Genomic DNA, 19,695 nt, shown 5'->3' with positions numbered 1-19,695 from the left:
AGAAGAGCATTCTAGAGGGAGGGGAAAGAATGTGCAAAGGCCCAGAGGCAAGAATGAGTTTGGGCAGGAGCACGGGGTGGAGCTGGAGAGGAGGCAGGGGCCAGGTCCCATAGTGTTTGCTCCTCAACACCCTGAGTTGAGGTATTTATTATCTTCGGTTTCCATTTGGGGGAACTGAGGCTCAGAGAGGCCTGGTTTCTAGGCGCAGTTAGAAAATGCGAGAATCAAGATAGCTTTGTAGTCTCCACTTCTAAATTCTCCACGTCAGAGAATCTACCTCTGAAAAGCCCACACGGAGGCCTCCCTTTGGTCTCTTCTTCCCCCTCTTCCAGGCTCCAGGCGAGCCCTCCCCGACTGCCACCTACAACTTCCTGGATGCAACAGAAAGTGGAAGATCTCTGTCCCTTGGAGGGGTCCTTCGGGGGCTGGCAGCCACAGAAGGAGTTCTGTTTCTTTTTCTTTTCCATCGTGCCCTGTTTTCACCCCCTTGTTTTGGGTGCTGTTCTCTCTGCTTGGAAGACCACTCACATTTCGTGAGCACACACCACACCAAGTTTTTCTCTCACGGGATCCTTCTTCTGTTTTCTTGACCGTAAAGCTGTTCCTAACTTCCTCATAGTTCCCACTGGGGAAACTGAGGACTGAGACTCAGAGAGGGAGATGCTGTGTGTCCCCTGCTCCCTTGGCCCATGAGTCACACTAAGTTGCCTCAAATGCTTTGAATTCTCTCCTTCTGGTAAGTATGCTCCCTTCCCAAAGCCCAGCTTGAATGTCCCCTCCTCAAGCGAGCTTCCTCAGACCCCTCCCTCAAGCCAGAGCAGGCCACACTCTACTCTGGTTTCCACTGCACACCATGCAGATGGCTCACCTGTTATGAATCCTTCTTGTTGCCCATGAATCTGCTTCACCAGACCAAGGACCATCACATTCGCCACATTCCCAGACCCTAACAAAAGGGCAAGGACACAGTAGGCATCTGTGAGTGTTTTCTAAATAGATGACTGAATAAGTGAATAAATGAGTGAGCTGCTGGGAGGAAAAATATGTGGGAAGTTGACCCCAGTCCCAGGGCCCAGATGATCTTACACAGGCCCTGCCCTCTCTTTGCATTGTCCCAGCGTAGTGAAATTAACTCTTCTCTCTCTCATTATTAACTATTTTTGGTATGATGATGTCCACTTCCTGGCCTCCACTGACAAGCTGGGACACACCCATCATCCTCCACTGTTACTCTGACCACAGATGAAGTGCAGGCTGGGAAAGCCCTCCGAACAGCAGAGGCTCACGGCCAGCTGGTCAGTACTCAAGGCCATGGTAGGTCGCCCGAGGGGCTGGCGCCAGGGCCCAGATCTGCCAGAAATTAGCCACATCTGCTGAGTATGAATGGATTTATTTTAGCAAATACATAAACATTTTAGGTGATTTTAACCAAAGCATATCCAGGAAAAAAAAAAGCTGAAGCAAATATGCAAAAATATCAATGTTAATTATTTTGAGTGGTGGGAATGTTAATGATAGTTATTTTCTTTACACTTTTCTGCACCATTTTATTTTTATTTATTTATTTATTTTAAACATTTTTTATTTCTTTAATGTTGTATCTATTTTGTTTATTTATTTATTTTTGCTGCATTGGGTTTTTGTTGCTGTGCACGGGCTTTTCTCTAGCTGTGGCGAGTGGAGGCTACACTTTGTTGTGGAGCACAGGCTCTAGGCGCATGGGCTTCAGTAGTTGTGGCATGTGGGCTCAGTAGTTGTGGCTCACGGGCTTAGTTGCTCCACGGCATGTGGGATCTTCCCGGACCAGGGCTCGAACCTGTGTCCCCTGCATTGGCAGGCAGATTCTTAACCATTGCACCACCAGGGAAGCCTTTCTGCACCATTTTAAAAGGCTCTGCCTCTGTTGTATGGGGTGCAACTAAACACAGAAACTTCAATCTGCTTGCCAGTTATGCTCCAAAGGTGGGAGTGCTTGACATCTGAAATGTGCCCTCTACCTGCGACAATCCCTTTCCCACAACTGCACACCACCCACCCTTTCTGAAACCTGGACCCCACCCTTTCTGAGGTCTGGCTTTCCATTCTGGGACCGACCTACCCCATAGTCTTTCAACACATCAGTTTTTTCCTTAAATTAGCTAGAATGGGTTTCCTGTTTGTTTGCTAACTAAAGACCTCTTTAGAGAGGCAAGCGCTGTGTGAGAACATCCAGGTGTGTGCAGCTCTGTGGTGTCAAAACTGGTATGCCAGGCCAGTTATGATTTACATCTACTCTCCTGCCAGTACCTGGGTGATAATGAAGCCAGAGTTAAACAAGAGTCTTGTCAATGTGATTGATTCTGGAAGACTAGAATCATGTGGTCTAGGCACTTGCCTTCCTGGCAATCAGAGGAGTTTGAAAGATTGACAGCACATCCTTTAAACCATTTCAATTGAATATGAGTTTTCTTAGCCTGGCTTTAGGCAGGAAAATGCCTGTTGTGTCTAGGGAACAATCAAGAGATCTGTGTGTGTTACTTAGTGTGACCATGTGGAGGAACAGAGAAAAATGAAGTTATGAAGTTCCATCAGGGCCCTAGAATTGAGGCCCCAACTTCTAGGCTGGGGAACTGAGAGCCTCTGAATGCTCCCAGGTGACCTCTGTTTTCAGAAAGAAATCAGCAGCAGTGAGGGAGGTAGACTAGTGACTTTTTGTGCATATTCCCACCGTGTATTCTGGTCTCAGTCTCGCTTGGGCCCTCAGTTTGCTGAGACAGACTTCTGAGTCTTCCTCTACTCTGTCCTGCTCTCCAAAACAGCTATTTTAAATCTCCCCAGTCTTCTTAGACCTCTGGCCCATCACTTCCCCCCAACCTGACAGACAGAACAGACACCATCACATGGGGACACCCTCAGCTTCTGCCTTCAAACCTACATTCCAGAAGTCAGAATGCACTGACTTCTGCTCCCATCCTTCCTCCTAAAGCCATTGCCTCCCACCACTCCAGTGGCATCTTTCTCTATTATCCCTTCTCTGTGTATCTTCAACCTCTTTCTCTAAAATCTCATTGTTTTTAGCATTTAAACATAATGAAGTCTCTCCTACCTTAAAACAATAACTCTTCCTCAGTCCTGACTCCTATTTCCCCCCATACCTTTCACTGACAAATTTTGTGAGAGCTGCCTATACTCGATCTTTCCACTTCACCTCTCATGCATTACTTCTGCCTCTGACACTGTACTCCTCCACTGAAATAGCACCAGCCAAGATCACCAGCGACTACTTTTGTTTCTAAATTTAGTTGTCGGAAACCATCCTCAATTTCTCCCTCTCCTTGACCCTCCATATCTAATCAGCCTCCGAGTCTTGGCCACTGTTCCTCCTAAGTAGTGCTCAGTCCATCATTAGACTCTCTCCATCCCCAGGCCGCTCCTGATCCACGACTCTTACCATGTCACTTCTTTGTCTTGCCTGCCATCTTGCCCCCTCCCATCCAGTCTCCCCACTGGAGAATCAGCTTTCTAAAACCCCAATCCCTTGTTTAAAGCCGCTCAATGGCCTTCAGGGTAAAGTGTGAATTCTTTAACCTCGTTTACATATTCTGACCCCCAACCTGTGGGAATGGAAACAAGGCGACGCTTACTCTGTGTCAAATATCAGCTGGGCGACTTCTACATTCTGAAAGGTCTTGTAAGAGGCCAATGAAAACGGTAATTAAGAGGTCACAGGTGGGACTTCCCTGGTGGCACAGTGGTTAAGAATCTGCCTGCCAATGCAGGGGACACGGGTTCGAGCCCTGATCCAGGAAGATCCCACATGCCGCAGAGCAACTAAGCCTGTGCACCACAACTACTGAGCTTGTGCTCTAGAGCCCACGTGCCACAACTACTGAAGCCTGTGCTCCACAACAAGAGAAGCCACTGCAATGAGAAGCCCGCGCACTGCAATGAAGAGTAGCCCCCGCTCACGTAACTAGAGAAAGCCCGCGCGCAGCAACGAGGACCCAACGCAGCCAAAAATAAATAAATAAAAAATTAAAAATACATTATTAAAAAAAAAAAAAAGAGGTCACAGGTGACCATAAGAGACAGTCAGTGGAGATGAAAGTACAATTAACAGGAGGTTAAGAAAGAAGTGGAGGCTGGTTGTGCAAACTATCTTGGCAGGGAAGGAGACAGGGTGGTGACTTGTGGGTAAAGCAAGATTAAGATTTTGTAAGGGAGGAGATGCCAAACAGTTTTTGGTGGAAGATAAAGAATCCAAGCAGTTGAAAAGGGGATAGTTTTTGGTAAAGATCTGGCGATCATGACACAGATGGGAGACTGAGCACACACTGCTGATAGGAGTATAAATAACTTTTCTGCACTACAATTTGGAGATAACAAACATTTTAAAAAGTAAAAATTTCCATTCCTTTTTTAAAAAAATTTATTTATTGATTGATTTATGGCTGTGTTGGGTCTTCGTTTCTGTGCAAGGGCCTTCTCCAGTTGCGGCAAGCGGGGGCCACTCTTCATCGTGGTGCGCGGGCCTCTCACTATCGCGGCCTCTCTTGTTGCGGAGCACAGGCTCCAGACGCGCAGGCTCAGCAATTGTGACTCACGGGACCAGTTGCTCCGCGGCATGTGGGATCTTCCCAGACCAGGGCTCGAACCCGTATCCCCTGCACTGGCAGGCAGACTCTCAACCACTGCGCCACCAGGGAAGCCCTCCATTCCTTTTTGACTCAGTAATTTCACTACTAAAAAATTTTTTTTCCTGAGAAAATAAACGTGGATGTGCATATTTAGCTACAGGGATGTTTATCAATCTATTAGATAATCTATTAGATAAAAGCAAACAAAAACCTTAACAACCTAAGTGTCATAATAGGCTTTTGATCAATTTATGGTGCAGCCATTCAGTGAAATGCTGCATAGCCATTAAAAAAGATATAGAAGAATGTGTGAAATACAGATAACACAGTATTTACAATATTATCCCATTTCTGTATTAAAAATGTTTTTATATGCAATGAAAAGTCTGGGAAGATATACATCACAATATTAACAGCGGACATCTCTAGACAGTGTGGTATAATACATTTTTCTGTTTTCTTTGAACTTCCTAAAATTTCATCATGAAAACAACTTATAAAATCACACACACATACATAGGGAGTCCATTTATACAAAGTTTAAGAACAGGCAAAACTTCTATGGTGAAAGAAGTCAGAATAGTTGGTTATGTCTGAGAGGCTATTGATTGGGAAGGTGCACAAGGGAACTTTCTGGGGTAATGTGGTGTTCTGCATCTTGGTTTTGGTGTACACTTAGGTAAAATTTTATCAAGCTGTGGATTTAAGAGCTGGACATTTTACTGGATGTAAATTATATCTCTTTTAAAAGAAAATACACCCACAAGACAGAAGAGAAACAGGAAGCAGGTGACATCACAGAACAATTTTGAGGTGAAAAAGGAAGATGAGGAAGTTCTGTGACAAGACCTCAGTTTTCTCAGGAAGTAAGATGTTGCAGTGGGCTTAGAGCGAGGAGGATGCAGGCGGGCTTGGACTTGAGAAAGGGGGACACAGTGAAGCAGTGCCTATGGCGTAGAAATGCATAGGGTTTCCTCGAGCTGGATCAAAGGAGTGGGTACCAACCCCCAGGGCTCTTCAACTCACTGTGATACATGCTAGGATTCTGCAGCTGAAGGAGCAAGAGGAAAGAAATCAAACGGTTGAGTTTACTTTGGGAATTGTGACAGTCAGTACTGGCTTGTAGTGGAGAGAGGTGTGAAGCCAAGATGACGCCAGTAGGGAGACTGAAACGAGGGTGAAGGGACAGGAGGGCTTTGAGGGCAGAGTAGGGACAGTGGAGTTGGAGTGATAACAGCTGTGGTGAGAGGGACTGGTTCTGAAGTCCTGAGGGTGAAGTAGTTCTGAGTGAAGGCCACACTCAAAGCAGGGGACTGCTGGCATAGGAGGGAGGGAAGCGACCACTCATCTAAGTGTCCATCTACCCAATGCCAGGCACTCACAGATACCAGCTCATTTAAATGGCACCTGGAGGGGATTCCCTGGTGGTCCACTGGTTAGGACTTGGCACTTTCACTGCCGGGGGCCGGGGCACTAAGATCCTGAAAGCTACTCGGTGCGGCCAAAACAAATAAAAAACACCCCAAACCCCCCAAAATGGCACCTGGACTTTTGCAAGGATGTACTGCCATGAGGTTTACATAGGAGGAAACTTGCCCTAGATCAATCCGTAAGCAGCAGTTTCAAATCCAGATTTGACTCCAAAGCCACATCCCGCCATACTCAGCTGCCACACAAGGCAAATCAGGAGCGGAAGAACTGGAATTTTAGGGAATCCAAATATGTAGACGTGAGTCATTGAGGTTGCTGGTGGAAAGTATCAGTTGCCAACATCTGGAGAATGGCCAGTAGCAACCAGAACAGGATAAAGTAGACCAAACAGATGGCATGTGCTTTGGGAGTTTGCCCTGGAGGACAGTGCATCAAAGTGGCAGAAGAGGCAAGAGGAAGGGACTCTGGGGGCTCGGGGCTTGTGGCTCCATCAAGGTAAAAGCACACACGGAGTTCCAACTGCAATGATGGAAGTGTGTCAAGAAAAAAGTGTCGGGCACTATTTGCCCATAAGCAAAGCCTCAACCCCTCCCCTTTTTCTCTCCTTCCTTGATCCATGTGGGGTGAATTGCTAGCAGGGGGCAAACTACAAACTGGAAAACAGTAATAGGAGCTTTTACCCAACACTTATTATGTGCCAGGCAATCTGCAGCAGCAATTCACTGAATCTTCGTGGAAATGGTACAGTTGGCCCTATTTTAGTGATGATGAAACTGAAGCCTAGAGAGTTGAGGTTAGTTGGCCAAAATCACAGCCCCAGTCAGGATTTGAGACCAGGTGTATCTGGCATCAGTCTGCATCTTCCTTGACTCTATTAATCGATGGCAAAATTTTTATATGTAAGCTTCACAATTGCAAAGTATTCATTTTTAGTGGATTCTGACCTAAGGTGAATAAACTCTTCTTGAAAACTTACTAGACGAAGAAGACATTCTAGTTTACACTTAAGATGTGCATTCAAAAAAATTATATACACACAAACACACGCATACCCACCTACACACCTTTGGATAAGCAACAGGGCAGACTCTGAAGGTGACAAGAATCCATACTCACAGAAATGAGTTCTTTGCCCAGGACAGTGGGAAAGAGAAAGGCAAAGAATTGAGGCTTAAATTTCCTCTCAGAAATGAAAATATGAGCAAAAATACCTAGGAGCATAGTTCCAATAGTCCAGAATCTGTTAGATCCAAAGTGACTCTTCTCTTGCCACTCATTTGCAAGGACATGGGTCTGTTCTGGCAGGAGAAATGACATGCCTTAAGAAACTGATAGTTATTAATGCCAGAAAATATACCTTCAAAATACACTTCCTTAGAGAAAGGGGAACAAATACTTAATGACACCTGTGTCAGGTGCTTCATATACATTTTTTAAGGTTTTTTTTTCATTTATTTGATTTAATCTTTTAATCTACAAGCCTATCCTGAGGCAGATGGTGTTTTCAGTTGGGGAAACTAAAGCTCATGGAAGCTAAAAAACTTGTCTGAGGTCATAAGGCTGACAAATGACAGAGCCCCAATTTGAACCCAGATCTGCCAGCTCCTTCTACTAAAGCACACTGCCTGAGCTGCCATTTTCCACAGGAACACATTGTAGAAGGTCTGTTTTAACTCCTTGCTTCTTGGCAATGTTCCCTCTGTTCCCTCTCCTGGTGTTTTCCAACCTTGCCTTCAGACAGAGAAACATCCACCAGATCTCCCCTAGACAGAAAGACCCACAACTTGTTAGGAAATTTTTGTTATAAAACATTTAATGTTAACCTACAATACAATGTAAACTTTTATGAAAAAAATTTAAAGTACACTAGATTTCTTCAGTAAATTATCACGTAACTATTCAGGTGCAGTACAAGTTGGGGCACTGCATCCTTTGTGGATGGATTTCCTGTTGCTGCATCCCTCACAAGTCCTAAAAAAAACCAGTTGTAAAGTGGAGCTCCTTGTTCAAGCACCAGATAATACACTCCTGATTTTGCATTCTGGTGGTTATCACTCCTTCCCACAGTCATTTTCTGTAACTTTTTCCTTGGCCTTGGCACCATTAGCAATTTTCATGACTGCTCAGTTGAAGATTCTAGGTTCTTTTTAGCTTTTATTTTTTAAAGAAATATTCTCCATTGGCCATCTCTTATCCAAACATCATAGTGGAAACAAGCAAGGAGAAAGAAGTATTTGCTGCAGGAAATTCTGCAGAAGTGAAAGAAAAGACTGAGGCTGCAGAAATTCGACTGACTTCAATTAGGTATCTTTGCTTGGTCATTTCCTATGGAAATTCAGCTGAATCTAGTCTTGGGAGTACAGAACAAAACTGGAAACAAGTGTTTTTGTTTAGTTGATGACTTGCCATTTGGAAACAACAGCTGAAATAATCAGGAGGTGATTTGGAAAGAGCAAATGCTTGCAGATCACATCACTGGCTTCTCAGTATTTTCTCACTTGCAGGTCCCATCAAGTTCCGAGGTCCTTGGGAGTAACATACAGATTGTACTGGTGTTGACAAAATGTGCATCTTTCATGGAGGAAAGGAGATGGCACCTAGGCAGCAGGTCTAGGTCAGCATGAAGACAGGAACCAGGACTGAGTAAAGCAGGGGGTGTTTCAACGCTAGGAAGAAGCATATGTTTCAGGTGGAGTCTCTTGAAAACTAAAGTAAATGGACAGGCCATCCCAAGAGTTGTACCAACACGAATAGACTTTAATACTCTGGCATCTCACCTCCTTCACTGGACAAGTTATCAAAAGGCAAGAGGCGTAAAGTGCACATCATAGAATAAGATGCAGATTGAATTATTAAGAAAAAAATTTACAACTTCCCGAAGAGGTGTGGAAAAGATACTTGGTACACCCAGCCTGGTGAAGGTCCTTAATACCCTCCTATGCAGGGAAACAGCTCTGCGTTCCAGACAGGGAGGGTAGCTCTGAGTTAAGTGGAAAAATTCATCTTTGCATGGTTGTCAGCAGGAAGCAGACTTTGCGTAAGGTAGAGTGGAGAACGTGGTTTATCCTTAGTCACTCCAGACACATTTTATGACAACAGTCGGAAAGCGATTTCCCACTCATCTGGACTTGGGACAGCAGGAAACAAAGTGAAAGAAAAACAGGCAGCCAGGAGCAGAATTAAAGTTTCCTGGAGATGGTGCTGTAGACACCTGTGCCAAGGCCACTGGGAAATTCTCAGGCTCCCCAGGTGATACCCATGGGGCTCCTCACCCTGCCCCTTGGTGTTTACCCCAACCACTAAGGGTGGCAGAGAAGAGCAGTCACATCACTGCTACCTAAAAGAATGGTCCTTAGGTTTTAGCTAAGAGTAAGCCTTTGGAGGCTGCAAATCTAGCAAGTTATGCTTTATGTTGACATGAACCCCTGGCCTCACAGCATGCTAGGGAACTGCAATAACTTCAGTAACTTCAGTAGGTTGCAGTGTTACAAGTTCTGCAAGTCTAGCTACAGAACACTTTGGAATACTTGTCAGCTCACGCTGACATCTGTGAATACATGGCCTGACCCCAGTACCCATTACCATAAACTCAACCACAGATGAGACATCAGAGGGAAAAACCCCTACTGCTTCAACACAGCAATAGAGGGAGAGGATAAAACTGCCCCCAGCAGGTGGCTACATCAAAAACTGAAATGTGCCTTCCGACACTTTACACAGGCTGAGTTCTGTCTTGGCTCCCTTCAAGGCCTCCGGTTCTTTCAACCCTTAAAACACCACCACCACCACCACCACCACCACATTCCCAGTGAGACAGGCGGGGTACTCTCACATGGTTCTGCTGGTTCCACCACAGACCCTGCTAGTCCTCGGGAAAGGCACCAAGCTTGGCAATTCAGGAAAGCTCAGGGCTGGGCAGGAATAGCATGCACATGTCAGAACACATATCCTTTGGTTCAGATCCCATAATGACCACCTGGTCCAGATTCCAAGGAAAAGCTGCAGTTGTACATATAGGTTAGTCTACACGGAGTTCATACCATGTATATGGGTGTATCTGTACATACACAGCCTTTGTAGGGCTACAAACCCAGATTTCCTCCCATTGTACCAAGTGGGGTGCATAGGCGGCAAGAAAGGACAGCAAGAGTTGGACCAAAAAGAACCTCTCTGGGAACGTGAGAGGGACAATGGCAGAAATAAGCACAAACCAGCCTGGGACACCTTTATTACACTCTTGTGGGCTAAGGAGCCCAGGGCAAGAACTCATGGGTTTAAGAAATGGCTCTTTATCAAATGATGTTAAGGAAAAAAAATACACCTATGTCAGCCTCATTCCTTTGGTCATTACAAAGCAACAACAAAAAAAAATTTAAAGTTTTTCATAAATTGTGGGAAGTTCAAGGAACATCTCTGCTCTGTGCCTTCCCTTCCCTCTCTTCTCCAGAGGTGGAAGAAGTAAGCCCTCAGGAGATGCTGCAGTAGCTGGTTGTTGGAGGTTTTTTCACTTTTATTTTCCATAAAAGCAAGAATGAATGAGATCTAGTGGGAATGTCCCCTTCCCCAGTTGGGACAACGGCTGGGTTGGAGGTGAAGAGTCTCCTTTCATTGGAAGGTGTGTGGTGCAGAGGCAGTAGGGAAGGGTGGGCTTGCCAGCAGGAACGTTCACTGCTAACCTCGCGTGCACACAAAGGTGGTGACTTTTGCAGGCAGCATGGTTTCTGATCCTTCCTTAGGATGCAGCAGTCTTTTAAAAAAAATATTGTATTATAATAATAATAATATGAATTTCTCTCTCTTATTTTTTTTTTTTTTTTTTTCCATTTCTTTTAGGGATTGGGGTGGAAAAGGAGAGGAAGAAAAAGTGTCATTCGTCTGTTAGGTCCTGAACAAAGAGAACTTCTGTGTGGCTGAGTCCGGCCTCCTGCAGCGTGGGGGGGTTGGGCCACTCCTCTGAAGGGGTGCAGGGCAGCACCCTCCGGGGAAAATTGGCTTCAATCTGAAACTTTTCAGGGCTTTCTTTCAAGGAGAATAAGAAGTCGTGGATTACCTGCAGAAAAAGAAGGTAATTTTCTATTACCTATAGAAAAAGAAGGGCAGTGAGAAAAAGACAAAGACAAACACACACACAACCATGAAATCAAATATACCCCAGCTCTCCCCAGGGTAACTTGGAGATATGAAGTAATCACATTAGATTGAAATTCCACTTCAAAGTCGATCCATTTCACAGAGCAAACATGTCGGGCAGCTCTTTTAAGAGATTTATTACACAGCCCAATGCTAGTCCTACTCTGAATTGACCCATCTGTTTCTTTTTTGAAAACCTGTCTGATATAAAGTTAAACATTTTTAACAAACAAATAATCAAGAGTTACAGAAAAGTTGGAAGCATAGGTACAGAATTTTTTCTTTGAACCAGTTGAAAGCGAGCTACCAACTGAATGTCCCATCACCCCAGAATACTTGTGTATATCTTACAAACAGGGCAATCACCTTCATAATACAACCCTCAAAATCAGGAAACTTAACTGATACATTATTACTGTAATATAATAATGTACATTAAACTTTTATTCAGGCCCCATTCAAGTTTTGGCAGTTGCCTTTTATAGCAAAAGGATCCAGCTTTAAATTGTATATTGCATTGAGTAGTTGTCACCATCTCCTAAGTCTGCTCCTTTTAGCCTGGAACAAATCCTCAGGATTTCCTTGACTTTCATGACCTTGACACTCCTAAAGATTACTGGTCAGTTACTTTGTCTCTCAATTCGTTTATCTGATGTTTACTCATGATTAGATTCCAGTTATGCATCTTTGACAGGAGTATTACAGAAATGATGTTGTGCTCTACTCAATGCATCCTATTCAGGTGGAGTAGAATTTCATTTTGCTCCATTACCTATGATGTCCACTGTGACGACTTGATTAAGATGGTGCCTGCCAGGCCTCTCTGCTCTAAGTTAGTCTTTTCTCCTTTGTTATTAACGAGTATTTTGTGGGGAGGTACTCTGAAACTACAGAGACATTCGGCTCCTCAAACTTTCTTCAATTTATTTATTTATATTAATATAGGGCCATGCTTTCCTATTTTATTCAATAGGTTCTAATGTTCAAACTGTTTCAGATGGAGTCCGAGAAGCCCAATCAAGCTGGCCTCCGTGTCTTTCTGACATGTCTCCATTGTTCTTTGACTAATTCCTTGCTTTGTGGCACAAGGTGTTCCAGGCTAATCTTGTATTTTCCCTGTCCCAGTCCTGGAATCAGCCATGTCTCCAAGGAACCGTGATTCTTCTTAATGGACAATGCTTTTAAAAACCATGATCTAGGGAATTCCCTGGAGGTCCAGTGTTTAGGATTCCACGCTTCCACTGCAGGGAGTATGGGTTTGATACCTGGTTGGGGAACTAAGACCTTGCATGCTGTGTGGTGCGGCCAAAAATGAAAAAACAGAAAATAAATAAATAACAACCATGATCTAGGTGCTAGGTATGTTCATTGCTGTTGAGGTGCTGATGTTCCCAAGCACTCTCTGTGGAGAAAGCCAGACAATGTGTACATACATATATGCATCTATATCTTTATTTCCCCCTGTATACTGAGAGCCATAGGTTGATTCCCCTCTCCTCATGTACACCCTCCTTACCTGGTTCTGGATTTAACACCCACCCCAGGACACTTGGGCTCTGACTTCTCTGCACTGGGTGCCCCCACATATGCACACCTCCTTCACTTGATCGAGATCTGACACCCTCCACGTAGACTCTCTTCTGTGAGAAAGCCCTCTTCACTCTGGTCTGGATCTGGCAAGGTAAGGTAAATTCTTATTCTCCCCTGTCTCTTAACGCCACACATTAAGAACAGGCACCCTGGATCTGATCTATGGTCCTCTTTACCTCAAATTCTGTTTTTAACAAGACTCTAAGGGATGTGCAGTGAAGGGCACTGCTAACCTCTTTCAGGTCCATCCCAAAGATCAGGAGCACCCCATTCAAGTTACCCTTACTTTTTTGAGGGAATCTATTTCTATTTCCTTTTTGTTCCACCTCTCATAAGTTTATTCCTCTCTGCCTGAAGAGGCTATTGCTACAAATCCATTTAAGGAGTAAATTCATTTTCCTCTCACTTAATCCATTCATGATTTTACAAAATTCTCATATTTTGGTCCATCAACCTTAATCACTTTCAGTTCCCTTCTCTGTCTTTGCAATTTCCATTAACATTCATTCTCCTTTTCTTTTCTTGAGATGCATCAGTTAGACTTGCATCAAGTATTCTTGGTATGAACCCAACAAGGGTTTTACAGAAGGGCAAAATATCTTGCTTCCTTTTCAGTCACTGCTTGACAATACTCAACACTGATACAACACTGGTATTTTCTGTTTATCATTGGCAATGCGCCAATACCATCAGGAAACAGACGAAATCACCTCTACAGGTCCCTTTTGGTTCATAATGGATAGAAAAATGATTTCTGGGCTGAGTATAATTTAGTTTCTCTCTTACATGCATTCATTTAGGAGAAAGTCAGCTGCCACTTTTCTGCCCACTCTTGAAGGCTAGAGATTTTTCTACAGTTTATCCTTGCCTTTAACCCCTGTCAAGAGCTGGGCATCATGCACAAACTTAGCATTTCGCTGAACATTCACTCACTGAGAGTATTTATAAAGGGTAGAGCTCACAGGAAGATCACACAAAGTCTGCAAGAGCACTAAAAAACTGTAACTCATTATTCAGTTACATGTCATTAACTCTATGAATGTCAAATGAAAGGCCAGCACTGCCAATACACCTCTCCTCTTACACTTCTTTCTTTCCCATCTGACCCTTGTCCCCATTTACTAATTATTTCTCTCCATCTGAAGTTTTTTTCTTCTTTAAAAAATAACTTTTAGTGTGAACGTATTTAAAAAGCCTACAAGGATTAAATATTTAACAAATGGGTTGGTTCCCCTTTGGCTAAAAGTCTATTCTATTACACAATTCTAATAGATTTTCCTCCAAAACTCTCAAGAGAGGAAATTTTGGTTAGGCTTTTCATATACAAAATGATAATGAGAGTTTGGGGAGTAAAAGCTCCATAAGCGCTTGGGCATACTACAGAGAAACTGTCAGTGAACATGGCTGCAAGCTAATACCCACACAGAAAACAGTAGTTAGGTAACACATCAAGGAAAGGGAATGAACATTTAGAAACCATCTACTACATGCTAGGTCCTGTGTGAGGCTCATTCATGTTATTCCCAACTAAAAAATCCAAAGTTAGAGATGTGAGCACCTTCCCCCATATAAATCAATGTATAAATGAGAGATAAACAAATAAAATGAGGAAGCCATTGTTTCTCTCTCACCAGGATGCCTCACAACGTTTTACTCTGAATTAGCTCTTTGAATCGTCTTACATTCCTTACTGGTCAGTAAGCTCCATGAATTCCAGAACCACGCTTTACTCACCTGCATAACCCCTAGGGTGCCTAGCACAGTGCCTGACATACCTTCAGTTTAATGTTATCAGAGGACAGGTTATATTTCCATTTTACATACGGGATATATCTGAGGCCCTGTAAGAGACTCTGTAACTTGTCCAATGTTTTCCAGTTAAACAGGAGAAGTAATGAATGTGCTACCCAGCCTCACCTGACTACAGAGCATCCACATTTCTATTATGCAGTTTATTCTTGATTATTTCAAATGATCAGGGAAATGGCAGAATGTATTATAGTTGTAAACTTGGAAAGGCAACTTACCAACGCTCAGTATAAACAGGAACTTCCTTCTGATAATAAACACCAAAAACAATAGCGTTTGAATGCTTACTATGAGCCAGGCACAATGTTGAGCACTTTACATATGAACTTAATCCTAACAATCCTATTAGAGAGTGACTATTATACCCATTTTACAGATGAAGAAACTGAGGCTTAGAGATTAAGTAAACTGACCAAGGAAACACATCTATTAACACTGGAACAATGAGAATTTGATCTTCATTCTGTGAGACTCTGAGTCTCTGCTTTTAACTACATCCTTATGCAACGACAAACACTATTTACCTATGGACACCAGATATACAAGGTAGCCCTACTAAGCGGGGCTTCTAATGGGCTGAGTAGAAAGAAAGAGTGACAACTGCATGCAAGCTGCACATGCACTTATATTCAGTTGTGTAATTCCAGTCCTTCTAGGGCAGCGGGGATAGAGCTTTTTCTACACAGCAAGGGGTTCTGGTGGTATTCTAAAGCCAATGCAAGTCGAGCAGCTTGGAAGAGCCTCCCACCTCCAACATACAAGTCTTTTGTGGGACTTCTTGGTAAGGTATCTTTTCTTCTTAGCAGAGCTCAAACATGATAAAATGAAACCTTAATAACTGCTTTGAGTTGGCAGCTAGACCTGAAGGAACCTACAATAATTCAGTGCACTCTTCTCTCTGCCCCACCTCCTTCCTCCCCTGTTCATCAGAGCAGCAGATATAGCAACAACACTCTTGAGAGTCTTTAAAAGTTTCCATATCTACAGCCCAGACAGCCCAGACTTTATATACACTTCACACAACTTAGGCAGTTCTTACTGTTAGAGACTGTGAAAAGTGGAATCGTCTTTCTACTCGAGAATCATTGGGTAATTTGAAAATGATTTTGACACTTTCAGGGTCATCAGGGGAAGGCTCCGGGGGCAGGCACTCCAACTTCCTTTCCTTCTCCTCTTGTAAATTCTGTAGAGACACAAAGCAAAGGTAAGGCTATGGCTCCAATTAGGGAACAAGGAAACAAGAAACACAATCACATCATGTAGGTTTACTGGGCAGTCAGACGAAAAATTAATGACCAGTATCAGAAGAAAAACTTCTTGGCAAGGGTCAGAAACACCCTAATTCAAATTATATTTATTTGATTACATACTACTGCATCACATGTATTATTTATTGATTATGTTAAGGTATGTAACTTTTAGAAAAAAGGGAATGACTAAAAGACCCTGGCTATAATCAAGCAGCAATATGCAATGAAACAAGATGATCAATAAAATGTCAGATGAGCTAAACACTGGTACTAAGAATGAATGCTTGGGCTTCTCTGGTGGCGCAGCGGTTAAGAATCTGCCTGCCAATGCAAGGGACACAGGTTCGCGCCCTGGCCCGGGAAGATCCCACATGCCGCGAAGCAACTAAGCCCGTGCGCCACAACTACTGAGCCTGAGCTCTAGAGCCCGCAAGCCACAACTACTGAAGCCTACGCGCCTAGAGCCCGTGCTCCGCAGCAAGAGAAGCCACAACAATGAGAAGCCCGTGTACCGCAACAAAGAGTAGCCCCCGCTCACCCCAACTAGAGAAAGCCCGCGTGCAGCAACGAAGACCCAACGCAGCCAAAAAATAAATAAATAAATAAAATTTATTAAAAAAAAAAAAAGAATGAATGCTTAAAATCTACTGCTGTGAATTAGCATATTGAATTGCTTATTATCTATTTATACTTACTTTTCATGGAACAGAGCTGTTCTAACTTTTACTTACACTTGTATTTGTTTTAATAAACTTTTTAAACAATTAAAAAATGCTTTTTGTGAAAATGTAGTAAATATTAAAATGGCATGGAGAATTTAAATCCCTCACAATCCTATCACCTAGTTTTTCCCTTTCACACTGGAGAAAAGACCAGTGTGGGAGTCAGCAGAAGTAAATAAGACAGGCCCCTCACCCGCCGCCGCCTCTCCTCTGCCAGCTTCTGCTGCTGCACCTCTTCCTCCTTCCGCCGCTTCCGCTCCCGCTCCTCACGCTTCTTCCTCTCTTTCTCCTGGTCAGCCCGGAGAGAGGCCAGGTAGGCCTCATCCTGTTGTTGTCTCAGCACCTGGGTCTGGTTTCGTTCTTCCCTGTGGACGGATCAAAAGCATAGAGGGAAAAAATAAATCTCACAAAGCTCTGTGTTTTCTTATATTGAAATTTTTTAGGGGGTTAAAAAGGTTGACAATCTTGGCAGATGATCAGTTAACACTACCATAAGGGATTCAGATTTTCATGCAGAATGTGAATAAGCCATCTCTTTTCTTACTTTAATTTGGCAGAAAAATGGCAAGCTTTTCCCTCTCTTTTTAACTTTCCATGTAAAACTATCCTTTCCCCCCAATCCTAACAGAAGTAACACAATAGTATTGCCATAAGATGATCAGCGGGATCATATTTTATAGGTAAATACCTTTCTGGGTTACAACATTTTTGTGTATGTTGCTTTCATAAAACCAAAAAACCACATACACACATTTCAGAAGATGTGAAAAATATAGAAACATCTTATTCAGTGTTCTACTAATCAAAGAGAAAACACTGTAACATTTTGGGATATTTCTTTTTCTCTCCAAAAAATTGTGTATGTATGTAGGAGTGTGTGTGTCTGTGTCTATAAAATTAAAAGAGGGCTTCCCTGGTGGTGCAGTGGTTGAGAGTCTGCCTGCCAATGCAGGAGACACAGGTTCGAGCCCTGGTCTGGGAAGATCCCACATGCCGCGGAGCGACTAGGCCCGTGAGCCACAATGCTGAGCCTGCGCGTCTGGAGCCTGTGCTCCGCAACAGGAGAGGCCGTGATAGTGAGAGGCCCGTGCACCGCGATGAAGAGTGGCCCCTGCTTGCCGCAACCAGAGAAAGCCCTTGCACAGAAACGAAGACCCAACACAGCCATAAATAAATAAATAAATAAATAAAAATTTAAAAAAAAAAAAAAAATTAAAAGAAAATATCCCAGAATGTTAAAAGTGGTGGTAGGACTATGAGTGATTTAAAATTTCTTCTGTGCTTTTCTATGTTTCCTGAATTTTCTACATTAATTAATGTACATTACTTATGTGATGGGGGAGGAGTTATAACCAAGTTATAACCATTCCTCATTTTTTACATTTAAGTTCTTTATATCATGCTCAGCTATTTTAAATGACACAATTTACATTCCTGAGCATAGAGTCCTGTCTTTATTTTGAATCACATCTCCAAGAAAAGATGATCTGATGGAGTTATTTAGGTCAAAATATATAAATATTTTAACACTAAATGGACAAGGCTTTTAAAGTTGCCTAACAGAGAAGAAGTCAGGATTTGTGGAGCCCCAGGTAAGGCACCCAAGTCTACAGCTGGTATCAGTTCCAGACAGGAACTCCCCTGTACCTCTCTAGGCGTTCTGACACCAGGTAAGTCTGGTTTGCATCCATGATAAATGTCAGCTGGTTAATGAGGTCATCAGGCTGAATGAGGCCTTCTAGCCGTCCTACCACAGTCATTCTCCGATCCTTCAACATAATCATGGCCAGGAATGGATAGGTGTTTTCTCTTAAAGCCTGCGAGACTGAGAGAAAGAAGACCCAAAAGATCAAGGGCAGGACTTAGGGATAAAACAGATTAATTCTTAGATTTTACACAACAAGCAAGAGAGAACTGCTTTGGTCTCAGTTGGGAAAGAAGGGAGGTGTCATTTATTCCCTGCCTACCTTTTTCCCTCCTAGTTTCTCAATCTTTTTGCTGTTATTGTTATATATTTGTGTCCCTATTCCCAGGTAATTTGATTAGAGTAGGACAGGCTTTTCTGGTGGGGTGTGGTTGTCATGATGATGCTAGGGCAGGCTGCAGAGTTCAAGAACAATGTCTATTTGATGGAAGGAAAAGGATCTACAAAGACTCTGGCTACTGCTCAGCATAATTTTCCCCTGTGTCGGGGTCAAGCCTAAAGGGAACAAGGCTGCAAGTCTCAAGCTTTATGTTACTGGTGAGGATCTCCACCATCATCTTCCCTGTCTTTTGTTCCTCTTATCCAATCCCTTCCTTACCCCCTTTTCCTATGTCCCACCCGCCCCCACCCACTATAAAAGGGCTAGCTTTTCTGTTCTGAAGGAGTTTAGAAAACGGGTCTTCCAAATAACCAAGATTTTACAACTACAGAGTTTAACCTGTTTTACCTTATGATTTGAAAGAAGAGATTTTAAGCTTCTATTAAAAATATCCTTAGTCTCCTTCTATTTATCACTCCTCACACCCAAAGCCATTAAGAGAATGGCAAAACATATACTGCAGGAACTTATCAGATGTTTAAAAACCAATTAGGAATAACAATTCCGATTCTAGGATGTAGACAAAACATCTGCTGCATCTTTGGTTCTCAGGATTTAGCATAGTGCCTGGTATGCTAGTATATATTCAAAAGTTGCTGTATAGAAGTAGCTGCAAAGTAACAGCATTTTCCTTCACTAGATGCCTTTATATCTTATACTGACTTCTAAAGATATTTACCTCCAGTTGAGAGTTAGTTATAGTCAGCAAAGATCTGAGCTTTCTGAATCCCTATCAGCACTCAGGGTACTCAAACTCATTGTGCAAGAAGCTCTGCTAAAATTGCTGATGACAAGAATAAACTCTTCAGTAAAAAGCTCATTAAGATTAAAGGCAAGCTGCTGGCCAGGACTGGGTATTTTTTAAAATAAAACAGGCTCTGGCAATGGTTAACTGTAATGAATGGGCTAGAGTCTGACAGACCTGAGCTTGCTCCAAAACTTGCTAACCGTATGATCCTGGGCCAGTGGCTTAAACTCTCTGAGCTTGTTTCCTAAACCATGAAGTGGAGGTAATAGAACCCCCATCTCTCAGGACTGCTGAGAGGATTGGTCAGCCACAGAA

General features: G+C 43.1%; 1 protein-coding gene across 3 annotated transcripts in view; it reads right to left on the bottom strand.

The window, feature by feature from the left end:
* Positions 1-10,258: 10,258 nt before the first annotated feature.
* The window catches only part of FAF2 (Fas associated factor family member 2), a 60,151-nt gene continuing 50,714 nt past the window's right edge, over positions 10,259-19,695 (bottom strand). For 2 of the 3 annotated variants that reach the window (XM_082380548.1, XM_082380550.1), the window contains 4 exons: positions 18,196-18,373; positions 16,742-16,913; positions 15,616-15,759; positions 10,259-11,127 (listed from right to left, as the gene is read on the bottom strand). In XM_082380548.1, the coding sequence (XP_082236674.1) occupies positions 10,915-11,127; positions 15,616-15,759; positions 16,742-16,913; positions 18,196-18,373 (707 nt within the window). In that variant the 3' untranslated portion in view covers positions 10,259-10,914. The remainder of the gene's footprint in view (positions 11,128-15,615; positions 15,760-16,741; positions 16,914-18,195; positions 18,374-19,695) is intronic. The other variant, XM_082380549.1, reaches the window with a different exon arrangement.

The sequence above is a fragment of the Balaenoptera borealis genome (assembly GCF_965194805.1).
Source record: "Balaenoptera borealis genome assembly, chromosome: 2".
NCBI lineage: Eukaryota > Metazoa > Chordata > Mammalia > Artiodactyla > Balaenopteridae > Balaenoptera > Balaenoptera borealis.
The sequence above is the reverse complement of the archived record's forward strand: the minus strand, read 5'-3'. Positions and strand labels throughout refer to the sequence as shown.